Genomic DNA, 13467 nt, shown 5'->3' with positions numbered 1-13467 from the left:
TTTTGAAATCAGTTACATTCGTTTATATATTTATATATATTTTTTTCTCTGATTCGGAGTATATTTAAACTCAATCTCTTGTTTTGAAATGTTCTATTTGTTTATATATTTATATATTAATTTTTTCTCTGATTCGGAGTATATTTAAACTCAATCTCTTGTTTTGAAATCAGTTATATTAGTTTATATATTTATATATATATTTTTCTCTGATTCGGAGTATATTTAAACTCAATCTCTTGTTTTGAAATCAGTTACATTCGTTTATATATTTATATATTTTTTTTCTCTGATTCGGAGTATATTTAAACTCAATCTCTTGTTTTGAAATGTTCTATTTGTTTATATATTTATATATTAATTTTTTCTCTGATTCGGAGTATATTTAAACTCAATCTCTTGTTTTGAAATCAGTTATATTAGTTTATATATTTATATATTTTTTTTTCTCTGATTCGGAGTATATTTAAACTCAATCTCTTGTTTTGAAATCAGTTACATTCGTTTATATATTTATATATATATTTTTCTCTGATTCGGAGTATATTTAAACTCAATCTCTTGTTTTGAAATGTTCTATTTGTTTATATATTTATATATATATTTTTTCTCTGATTCGGAGTATATTTAAACTCAATCTCTTGTTTTGAAATCAGTTATATTAGTTTATATATATATATATATATATTTCTCTGATTCGGAGTATATTTAAACTCAATCTCTTGTTTTGAAATCAGTTATATTAGTTTATATATTTATATATTTATTTTTTCTCTGATTCGGAGTATATTTAAACTCAATCTCTTGTTTTGAAATCAGTTATATTAGTTTATATATTTATATATTTATTTTTTCTCTGATTCGGAGTATATTTAAACTCAATCTCTTGTTTTGAAATCAGTTCTATTTGTTTATATATTTATTTTTTCTCTGATTCGGAGTATATTTAAACTCAATCTCTTGTTTTGAAATCAGTTATATTAGTTTATATATTTATATATTTATTTTTTCTCTGATTCGGAGTATATTTAAACTCAATCTCTTGTTTTGAAATCAGTTCTATTTGTTTATATATTTATTTTTTCTCTGATTCGGAGTATATTTAAACTCAATCCTCTTGTTTTGAAATCAGTTCTATTTGTTTATATATTTATTTTTTCTCTGATTCGGAGTATATTTAAACTCAATCCTCTTGTTTTGAAATCAGTTATATTCGTTTATATATTTATTTTTCTCTGATTCGGAGTATATTTAAAGTCATTCTCTTGTTTTGAAATCAGTTCTATTTGTTTATATATTTATATATTTATTTTTTCTCTGATTCGGAGTATATTTAAACTCAATCTTGTTTTGAAATCAGTTATATTAGTTTATATATTTATATATTTATTTTTTCTCTGATTCGGAGTATATTTTAACTCAATCTTGTTTTGAAATCAGTTCTATTTGTTTATATATTTATATATTTATTTTTTCTCTGATTCGGAGTATATTTAAACTCGATCTTCTTTTGAAATCAGTTATATTAGTTTATATATTTATATATTTATTTTTTCTCTGATCGGAGTATATTTAAACTCAATCTCTTGTTTTGAAATCAGTTCTATTTGTTTATATATTTATATATTTATTTTTTCTCTGATTCGGAATATATTTAAACTCAATCCTCTTGTTTTGAAATCAGTTCTGCTTGTTTATTTATTTATTTTTCCCCGATTGAATTTATTTTAAACTCGTTCTCTTGTTTTGATCAGTTCTATTTATTTATACATTTATTTATTTATTCTCATTTTCTTGTTTTGAAATCAGCTATATTTATTAATTTATTCTCTGATCGAACGTATTTTAAACTCATTCTCTTGTTTTGAAATCAGTTTTATTTATTTATTTTTCTCTCCAAATTCGAGGCTCGTGGAGGAGCTATAACATAGAATGGATGATGACAAACAGAACAGAATGAACCGATACAGATAGGATAAGCATAGGACAAAGAAAGCATAGGATACGACAAACAGGACAAACAGATGGAATGGAACAGAATAAATTGAACAGTATAAAGACTGGGGAAAACACACCAACTGCAAGGTTGAGGGACAAAATGGAGGGAGGCTTGTAGAAATAATGGATGTTGGGTATAATGAGTCGTAGGGGAGGATGCAGAGGGTGGACAAGATGGATATAGAAAATCTAAGGAAAGAAAAACTGGAAATTTGGAAAGGAGTGGGATTGGGGGAAGGAGAGAGGCGGGGGAAGGTGGGGGGGGTTGTGGAAACGGGGGTAGAAAATATTATGGTTTTGGATTGGGGATGATCTGAGGTGGTGGTGAACAGTTGACATGAAGACTGAGAGGGAGAAATGAGATTGGAGAAAATGTGGAAGTTCATTCCACAGGTGGGAAAAAGAGGAACAAATGAAAGGAGGTTTTACACTTTTTTTTGTTTGTATACAAGATCAAGCGAGGCTCGTGGAAGAGCTATCTATCATTAATCACAAAAAAAAAAAAACTGACATAAAACATATGATAAACGGAGCGAGAGACAAGATGGGGAGAGAGAGGGAAGCACGCAAGTACAACAGCAGAGAACAGGGACATCGGGAGATCTGTGGGAGGGAAAGGGCTTTGAGGGACGAGGCATGGGAAATAGGGTGGGGGGGGTGGGGGGGGGGGAGAGGTATAAAACACATGGACACAGCTAGGACTTCCAGGAAAAAGAAGTCAGAATTTCAAAAAAGTGGATCTGGGGTGAATTAACGGGGGTAGAAAAGATCAAGGTTTTGGATGGGGGAAGATAAGAGATGGTGGTGAACAGCTGTTTTAAAGACCTGGAGGGAGGAGTGGGATTGAAGAGAGTGAGTGAGTTTGTCCCAGAGGTGGGAGAAAAGAGGAATGAAAGAGTGAAGGTGAATAGAGAGTCTTGATTTTGGCCGTTTCACCATAAGAGGGTTGCTGTGCGGCCTGTAGGAATATTTGGGTTGGAATTGGAATATTTGTCGGAACATGATGTAAAGTCAGACGAGTTAAACAGATCGTTCTGAGGTGATCCAGTAATCATTGCTTTGTCACATATCAAATGTTTCGTTTTGCATGGTGATTTATTTGAACTTGTCTTTCCACCTTCTCCTCTTACCCATCTTCCTTCTCGCCCTCCTCCTCTCCTAACTCCTCTCCCCCTTTTCTTCTTTTCCCCCGACCTCAACAGTTCAATGTGAAGACAACGGTGTTGTTTATGAGGTAAATGAAAAAGCCTCCACACGTAGCTTGTCGCATTACATTGCTTGTCTCCATTTCTGTTAAAATCTCCACATCTGTTAATGTTCATCAGACAAGCCAATCAAATGGGTTCAGTGTTTCCTGTTTCTACTGAAATTAACGTATTACTGTGCAGCATTTGCTTTTGTGCACACGGTGTCGTGTGAACACTGTCGTGGGCAACTATACCCTTCCAGCGTACACGGGGATTTCAAAAAGAATGAGAAACTCCCAATTATTCCATTAGCCAGGTCAATGTATTCATTTATATTATTTATTTATTTCACGACGTAATCAGTTTGGTGAAACGTATTGAAAAAAATTATTGAAATTGAAAAATTGTATTTTTTTTGAAAAATTGAAAAAGCATTGGAGTGTCTTGACTATCTTGCTCGTCCTATATCGTGCAATTATTGTGATCTGTCAGAACGCCAAGTCTACGTTCAAATTGATAGAACCCATCAATTGGTGCAAATAACATTCATGCGAGACTGGTTTATCACTTGAAGAACTAGAATGGCACTCGGGAAAGCGCATACCCCCGCCAGGCTGAACAGTTTTTTGTTTTTTTTTCTTGTTTTTTTTGTATACTGAATCGAGGCTCGTGAAAGAGCTAACATTTATTTCACAAACAAATCAACCAGACAAACAAAATATATAAAAAGAGGGAGCGGAAGACAAGATGGGGAGAGAAGGGGAAGCACACAAACCCAACATTTGAGAGCAGGGAGATGTGTGGGAGGGAGAGGGCTTGGGGGGGAGGAGGCGTTATGTTTTGTATCCCACTGATTGGCCTGATCTGGATTCGGAGACCTGAAACAAAATCGAATCGACTTGTTCTTGTCACCTAACTAACTCATCCACCAAGTTTAGTCATAACTCATCCATAACTTTTTTAAATATCATGTTGTATAATCACTTTTCACCAGATCTCTCAATGGTGAAGAATCACTTAAAAATTAAATAATTCTTGTATCCGAATCCATATTCAGATCTTCACCAAAGTCGAATCTATTTGTCCTTGTCACACACCCAACAGGTCTACCAAGTTTCGTCCAAATCCATCCATAAGTTTTTGAGATATCGTGCTATGTATCGATTTTAGCCCGATTTCTCAATGGTGAAGAATCACTTAATTTCTTTTTCATGGAATGATGGGGAAAAAAAATTAGCAAGTTCAGTTACATTCAAAGTGCACCGCCCACATGCCAAATAAATAATTCACATATCCTCCAGCGCCCGGCAATGCCGCCGTGCAGCACATACAGACAGTATTGGGTTGGAGAGGTGTACAATAATTGATTGATTACTTGCGTAATTAAAATAAATAGTAATCGTAAAATAATTAATTTCTTAATTAATTGGCTAATAGCATACCTAAACCACCAGTGTTTCATCCGAAGCTGTAAATTTTTGAAAATTAATTAAACTTTTTGAAAATTAACAAACTCTCCTCCTTTGGTATCCATGGAAATCTCCACGCATGGCTGGCGGACTTCCTCTCTGGTCGTAGTCAACGTGTGGCCCTGAATGGGTTTCTCTCATCTCCTCTTCCTGTTCAGGCTGGAGTTCCCCAAGGTAGTGTTCTGGGCCCTGTGCTTTTTCTGGTCTTCATCAATGATCTCTCTGACTCTCTTGAAAATCCTCTCTATCTCTTTGCTGACGACTCTACTCTCTGTCGCTCCATTCCTCATCCCTCAGATCGGCAGTCTGCAGCCTCCTCACTCTCTGCAGACCTGGACAAAATCACAGACTGGACAAACAAATGGAACATGTCTTTCAATCCTGATAAATCTCACTCTTACGATGTCTCTCCGAAAAGACCGACTGGAAAACCCTCCCATCCACTTTCTGAATAATCCTCTCCAAGAAGTTCTGTCACTCAAGCTTTTGGGTCTCGCTATTTGCCATGATCTTTCCTGGGAAAACCACATTTCAAATCTGGCCTCCAAAGCCAGTCGCCGACTGGGCATCCTCCGTCGTGCGAAGTCCTTCCTTGGCACACCTGAGCTCCTCACCACATACAAGGCTTTCATCCACAGCTCTATGGAATACTGCTCTCCCCTCTGATCTGGTGCTCCTGCCTCACACCTAGCCCGTCTTCACGCTGTTGAAACCAAAGCGTTCAGAATCATTGGAATCTCCCGCGATGAAGCTAACTCCAAGGGCCTTTCACTCACTCACCGCAGGCAGATTGGTGGTCTTTCCGTCTTCTACCGACTCCTCTCTGGCCTTGCCCCCCCCAGCCCTCTCTGGGCTCTGTCCCCCAAATATTCCTACAGGTCGCACAAGATCTGTCTGCAACCCTCTTATGGTTAAACTGCCAAAATCAAGACTTTCTGCTCACCTTCACTCCTTCATTCCTCTTTTCTCCCACCTCTGGAACAAACTCCCTCACTCTCTTCAATCCCACTCCACCCTCCAGGTCTTTAAAACAGCTGTTCACCACCATCTCTTATCCTCCCCCATCCAAAACCTTGATCTTTTCTACCCCCGCTAATTTCGGTCCCCTTGTGTTTTATACCTCTCCCTCCCCCCCCCCCCCCCTCCCCTTCCCACGCCTCCTGCCCCCAAGCCCTCTCCCTCCCACACTTCTCCCTGCTCTCAAATGTTGTGGTTGTGTGCTTCCCCTTCTCTCCCCATCTTGTCTTCCGCTCCCTCTTTTTGTATATTTTGTTTGTCTGGTTGATTTGTTTGTGAAATAAATGTTAGCTCTTTCACGAGCCTCGATTCAGTATACAAAAAAAAACAAAAAAAACAAAAAACGATTAGTTTATCGAAATAAATAAATAATTAATGATTAATTTATTAATTAGTAAATCAAAAATATCCTTTACAGCCAAATCTCTTGGTCGCTCTCATGTGCAAATATCGGCTTCCTAGCTCAAAAGGTGCCTGAGATATTGCCCGGATGAGAAAGAAAATAACTAAGTGATTAATAATGAAAATAAATAAGTAATAATCAGAAAATACTTAAATTATTAATCAATTGTCTAATGGCATACCTAAACCACCACCATTTCATCTGAATCTGTAACCTAACAACTGACAATCTGTAACTGGATCTGTAACTTCAAAAAAAAAATTAGGTAATTAATTGAATAATTAAATAATTAATCAATTAATTGATTGATCAATAAATCAAAGATACCCTTTACAGCCAAATTACTTGGTCATTGTTGTGTCCAGATATCAGCTTCCTAGCTCAAAAGGTGCTTGAGATATTACCCAGAGAAGAAAGAAAATAAATAAGTACTTAAAAATTCGATATTAATTATGTAATTAATCAATTAATTGATTTGCATTAATTGCAAATTTGCATTTGCAAAAAAGAAAAAATACTGTTTTTGCCAAAGCACGTGCTCACTATTGCGCCCAAATTTCAGCTTCTTAGCTCAAAGGATGGCTGAGATATCGTCCAGACAAACGAACAAACAAGACAAGACCAACCAATATACATGAACTAGAAATCGGTCAGAGACCGAGGACTTGCTGGAATTTAAAATACTAGGGCGTGCCCGTACTATATATATATCTAAAATTATATCCCCCCCCTCTATTTACATGAAATGGTTTGGTCCATTCGCAAATGGTTTGGTCCATTCGCAAAGCCAAAGCGAACGGCTTGCGAGTACGGTGACAATCCCCCCCCTCTATTTACATGAAATGGTTTGGTCCATTCGCAAAGCCAAACCGAACGGCTTGCGAGTACGGTGACAATCCCCCCCCCCTCTATTTACATGAAATGGTTTGGTCCAAAGCGAACGGCTTGCGGAGTTTGGTAAAGAAATCGCCATAGCTCGGTAACTACTTGTCCGATTAATATGAAACCTTGAAAAGGCACATCCTCGGGTCCCCAGCAATATACCTGGCAAGTTTAAAGTATATCGGACCCGTGGTTGTCGAGAAACAGCGGTCACAGACAAACGACAAACACACAGACATACACACAGACATACACACAGACATACAGAGATTACTGGAATTATAGATAGATGGCGGCCGAACCATGTGACTGATGACGTCATCATTTGTTTTCTAAACTAATTTATTCCTAGATTATGCTCAAGAAATTTCATCTTGATCGGATGAAGTTTTGTACTTGTCAAATTATGACGTCATAATGGAGGCACCTATGACATCATCATTAACATATTTTATTCCCCATGGAGAGTTCCTTACAATGAGCCATGTGTCAATTTTTTCTATTCAGCACTTTCGGAGATATAGAGGTGCAAAGTTTTTCGGTTTTTCCAAGATGGCGGTCGAACCACGTGACCAATGACACAACAACAACAACAACAACAACAACATGCATTTTAAGGCCATTTTCCCTGCGCCTTGCGGTCCCCATGACAATCTTCTCCATTTTTCCCTATTTTCTGCATCTCTCCTTGTTAACCCCCTTGCCTGCATTTCTTCTTCCACCATCTTTAGCCAAGTCTTTCTCGGTCTTCCCCGTCCTCTACTTCCTTCTACATTCATTTCCATCACTCTTCTCAACCAGTCACTTTCCTCCTTCCTCAACACATGAACGTGACCAATGATGTCATCATTATTTTTTTTCTCCACCAGTTTATGCTGACATGGCGCTCAAGAAATTGCATCTTGATCGGATGAAGTTTTGTAATTGTCGAATTATCGAATTATGACGTCATAATGGAGGCCTTGGGCCTAGAGAGTTAAAAATTGGGCACAGTCTATTCCAGGGCAAGACAAATATGTGTGTGAAGTATGGCGATGCTATGTGCAACGATGTAGACGTAGTACTGCGCACAAACAGACAAACAGACAGACAACCAACCAACCAACATACTTGCCGGAATCTTTTCCGGCAAGTAAAAATCTTCGATTTTCACAAGTAAAAACAAACAAACAAGAAGACTTTTTGCAGAGTACGATATTAGCAAAATCCACCCCTCCCCCACAAAAGGTTGCCATGAATACATCAAAACTGTCGATTTCATTTGGATTAAAATTGACAATCTTAATCAAAGCTCAGGTCAATCGGATGAAAATTGATGATTTTTCAGGTAAAAATTTAAATTTTAGGAATTTGTCCTCAAGATGACCTTTGACTTCAAAATCAATAGGCTTCTTCCTTATGACCAACTCTACCATCTGGTGAAGTTTTGTGAAGATCGGTTTAAAATTGTGACCTGACAACAAACAAACAGACGGACAGAATAACAAACTCAACCAACCAATATACTTGAAAAATCTTCGATTTGCAAGTAACAAACAAGAAAACAAACGGAGTGAAACCTAAGTACTCCCTTTCGGCATGTGTCATCACCAGGCACCCTTCGGTGCCCGACGATGACCTCATGCAGCGCCTGGAGATGGAATAGGAAAGGAGCAGTGTACAATAGAGAAAGTAGAATAAAATAAATAGGATAAAGTACAAGAAAGGATAAATAATTGATTTTTCCAATAATTCAATAATTTGAATGGATGAATATATGTTCTCATACGATTCCTTCTTTAATGGCCCCAGTCAATTCCCACCTTCTTGTGGGGTCTGCCGGTGGAGGGGGTGGCGGTTTTGGCGGAAGTCTTACACGGAAGTTTTAGCTCTTACACGAGCCTCGATCTTGTATACAAAAAAGAAAAAGAAAAAAAATTGTAAATTTTGTATAGGCATTTGTAAATTCGTTCAGGGTGTCGGCAATAGCTCTCCGCCTATTTTCAAAGGATTCCTTGGGATCTTTAACGTCTACCAGACGGGACCTCCAGCTTAGCGCCCTTACCATGGACGGTGCACACCTATGCCTCACAGACCATGCGGAATACCAGTGTGGCAGCTTATAGCTAGGTTGAGATTTGAACCCAGGCTGGACAGCTTATAGGTGAGTGCACATACATTGGAGTGATTTATTTATGATATTTTTTTTTTTTGATTGGTTTGTTTTATTCTTCTCTTTTGCTAATATACAGTGTAATCAAAACTCATTGGGTATTGGGTTGAACTGTACTGGGTTTGCAAGTTTCATTTCTGAGAATGATGATTCTTCATTGTTTGAATAACATATCTCCCTTGCACCAACTCCCAAAGATCGGCGATGAATGGGCGCACCCAAACGACAACTGCTCATATTATACATGTAGGGACCATTCTGGAGGAATGTTAATCATGGAGATCAGCTTCATATGCCAGGAATTCAACAGCGATGAGTGTGTGGTAAGTACCATAGATCTGTCAAGAACATGAACTGTGCAATATCACAGCTCAAACACAAACATCAACCACTTTTGGAACATAAACATACATCAAAACTACTCCAGCTAGAAAGTTCATAAGAACATCTGACTCCACGCAGTCTTGAGAAAAAGGCCACGAGAAAGGTATTTTCAACTCTTGATTTGCGTTTAGGAGTGCAGTATTTATTTCCCATGAGCCGCCATTTTCTCTGGATCTCGATATTCCGCCACCGACAGAGCGCATGCAGCAAATTTGATTGGTAGAGATGACGTAAAATGGCGTAACATTTTGCCCAAGTACTGCTAAACTGGATGTTTTTGGAAGTGTAAACAAGGTGATTTGTGTTCTAGTGTTTAACCCTTTGCGTACGGATGACGTCCAGTGCCGCAACCCGTGAAAAAGTTTTGTGTACGGATGACGTTACTACACGTCATCGACTATACCTATAAATAGATCGTCAGTTCATGGTTGCATTCCCGTACCAAAATGCCAAATTAATCCCGTACCGGGGGTATTTTTATCAAAAAAAATCCCATACTCAAAGGGTTAAGTAGAAAACACAAACTTTTTTTCGGAATTTCACAGCCGTTTATGCACCCCCTTTTACACCACCGTATCAAACACTTAAATTAGTCCTTTGTGCCTGTTGTTTGTGTCCTTTATGACGTCCTTAAAAACAGTACGTTTCCTGTTTGGAATGATTTTCAATTTTTTTTCACTGCCAGACAGGCAGACAGAGTAAAAACATTTACCTTCCTTCTTTGTGTGCAAGCGTGCTCGTACAATTTGCCAAATTTAGAGCCAAGGTATTGCTAAACCGCAGGCAAATTCATGTTCTAGTATTGAAAATATAAAATTACATCGTTAGAGCGCACACCTCCACCAGGCTGAACAGTTTACATTTCGTATCCCAATGATTGGCCAGATCTGGATCCGGACCTCAACCAAATTCCAATGGGCTTGTTCTTGTCACCTCACCATCTCATCCACCAAGTTTTATCATAACTCGTCGCAACTTTTTGAGATATCCTGCTCACAGACAGACAGACAGACAGACAGGTCAGGTGAAAAATAACCTCCGTCCAACTTCGCTGGTGGAGGTAATAAAGTAATTCCTCGGGCACAGAATGTTAGCCTGGTGTTGGCTTAGCGGTTAGGGTGCCGGCTTGGGATCCTAGGATCCTGGGTTTGAATCCCGGTCAATCGCTGAATTAACGCCAGGGGGGTTGACTCAGCCTGTCATCCTTCCGAGGTCGGCAAATTGAGTACCAGTTCACTGGTAATTCCCTGTGTGTCGCAAGAGGCGACCAACAGGGTTGGTGGCAGGAAGGGCATCCGGCCATAAAACATTGCTTCAAAAAGGGGACCATGGTGCCCGAAAAAGGCCAACCCTTGCTCTGCAGGGAAAAATGGCCTCTAAAGGTGGTTCCTCGATCATAGATTGACATCTGTCAGACTGACAGACATACAGTCACGTGAAAAAGTAAGTACACCCCATGTAAAGTTTTGACTTTTTCAACATATTTCAACATATAGCTATTTGATCTTCATTTCAACAATATTGATAGATAAAGGTGATATAACATAACAAATATCATGAAACATTTACATTTTGTAGTCCATTGTATAATTTTAATAACCATAAATACAAATTTCGCATGTGGAAAAAGTAAGTACACCCCTACATTTATCACTACTTCAAATACCTAAAATTAGAATCGGGAGCACCAGCTCAGGTGCAAATGATTAGAACATCGTTAGAGAAGATCTTGGAGGAACCTGTCTTATTTAAACCTCAGGCATTTAGTTTGGTCTGCTCTTTGTTGTTGAAGTGTGTGGCGTCACCATGCCTAGATCAAAAGAGCTTTCTTAGGCCTTCAGAAGGAAGGTTATAGATGCCTACAAGTCTGGGAAGGGATTTAAAAAGATCTCCAAACAATTTGAAATCAATCATTCGACTGTCCGGAAGATCATCTACAAGTGGAGAAGATTCCAAACAACTGCCAACTTGTTCAGGCCAGGCCTCCCGAGCAAGTTCAGCCCGAGAGCAGACCGCAAGATGCTGAAAGAAGTCTCTAAGAACCCTAGAATGTCATCACTGGACCTACAGGTAGCTCTTGCCACTGTTGATGTCAAAGTGCACGAGTCTACCATTAGAAAGAGGCTGCACAAATTTGATCTACTTGGGAGGTGTGCCAGGAGGAAACCTTTGCTGTCCAGAAAGAACAGGGGAAGACTAAAGTTTGCCAATGAACACCTCGGCAAAGACCAGCACTTCTGGAACAATGTGCTCTGGACAGATTAATCAAAGATGGAGCTATTTGGCCACAGTACCAGAAGACATGTTTGGCGGAAACCAAAGACAGCATTTGACCACAAGAACCTGATACCAACTGTAAAGCACGGTGGTGGAAATATTATGGTTTGGGGCAGCTTTGCTGCATCAGTGCCTGGGCAGCTCACCATCATAGAATCCACTATTAATTCTTCATTGTTCCAGACGGTGCTTGAGGATAATGTGAGGCCATCTGTCGGAGAAGTTGAGGCTCAACTGAAGGTGGACCTTGCAACATGACAATGACCCTAAACAAACATACCAGTAAATCCACCAAGGAATGGCTGAAAAGAAAGAAATGGAGGGTTCTGGAATGGCCACGTCAAAGCCCGGATCTAAATCCCATCGAGATGTTGTGGGGGATTTGAAACGAGCTGTGCATGCAAGAAACCCCTCAAACATTGCACAGCTGAAAGAATTCTGCATGGAGGAGTGGGCAAAAATTTCTCCCGGTCGATGTCAGAGACTGGTAGACAGTTATAAGAAACGCCTACTTGAGGTTGTTTCTGCCAAAGGGGGCAATACCACCTATTAGAGCCAAGGGTGTGCTTACTTTTTCCACATGCGAAATTTGCATTTATGTTTGTTTAAATTATACAATGGACTACAAAATGTAAATGTTTCATGATATTTGTTATATTATATCACCTTTATCTATCAATATTGTTGAAATGAAGATCAAATAGCTGTATGTTGAAATATGTTGAAAAAGTCAAAACTTTGCATGGGGTGTACTTACTTTTTCACGTGACTGTACATACAGACAGAGTGAACCAATTGCTTAACTCCGCTTTGCGCTTTGCGTGCGGGTTAACGTTAATACCTGAAATAAGTTAAACGATGACACCAACACCAGGAACAACCACCAGAACAACATAATCAATTATTCATAACATTCCTATGACCTTTCACACCCTATCAACAACAGAAGTCACCACCCCAATGCGAAATATACTGATAACTACAAATACATATATCAAAGCACAACTTTGCCTCCCACTATCACTACAATACCTACTAGGACTAGGTCAACAACTCTGGACACCCCAAACACACCGACAGCAACCATTTCTACAACTCGTACTTCGACCAGCATGACAAGTACCTCATAATCCACAACAAAAATAATCGGTGGTGTAATGGTTAGGGCATCCGCTCCGAGTCTGGGTGGTAAGCGGTTCAAATCCCGGCCGAGTCATACCAAAGACTTTTTAAAATGGTACGTGCTGCTTCCTTGCTTGACGTTCTGCATTTAAAAGGTTAAGAGCACGGACAATCACCGTAGGTTGGCATCCATGGGGAGGAAGAAATTCCTCCTTTGAAATGGCCCGCTGAGTGTGGTGAGAAAGTGGGCACCATTGTTGTGACGTCGCTGGTACCCAGAGTGCCCCAAGAAGTGACGGCGCTTCCCCAAAACTCAGTGGTTGTTTGTCTGGTCTAACACGTCCTATGTTGTGTCTCGTGTATTTGTCTGTATGTGTGTGAGATACGTGTGTAGCATCTCCCCTTACACCCTGTAAAAAACACCAACAAATGCACCATTACTGAGAGTAATCACCTGGGTTATAAGGGTTCAATCTGACGTTCCGGCCACCGAGTGATTTTCATCCGGGAATAAGGAGGCACGTTCGCCGGGTATTACCTTGAGAGTATAGGGGAAATGGGTAGAAGGAAATAGGG

The 13467-nt window shown here is 39.1% G+C and overlaps 1 protein-coding gene across 1 annotated transcript in view; it reads left to right on the top strand.

Moving 5' to 3' along the window:
* Window positions 1-13467, top strand: part of LOC137428644 (uncharacterized) — a 153987-nt gene that overhangs the window by 130970 nt on the left and 9550 nt on the right. The window contains exons 35-36 of the mRNA XM_078777978.1: window positions 3201-3232; window positions 9306-9431. Of these exons, the coding sequence (XP_078634104.1) occupies window positions 3201-3232; window positions 9306-9431 (158 nt within the window). The remainder of the gene's footprint in view (window positions 1-3200; window positions 3233-9305; window positions 9432-13467) is intronic.

Source organism: Myxine glutinosa, chromosome 5 (genome assembly GCF_964187855.1).
Source record: "Myxine glutinosa chromosome 5, kmMyxGlut1.1, whole genome shotgun sequence".
Lineage (NCBI taxonomy): Eukaryota > Metazoa > Chordata > Myxini > Myxiniformes > Myxinidae > Myxine > Myxine glutinosa.
Note: the sequence above shows the minus strand (reverse complement) of the source record. Positions and strands in the feature narration are given on the sequence as shown.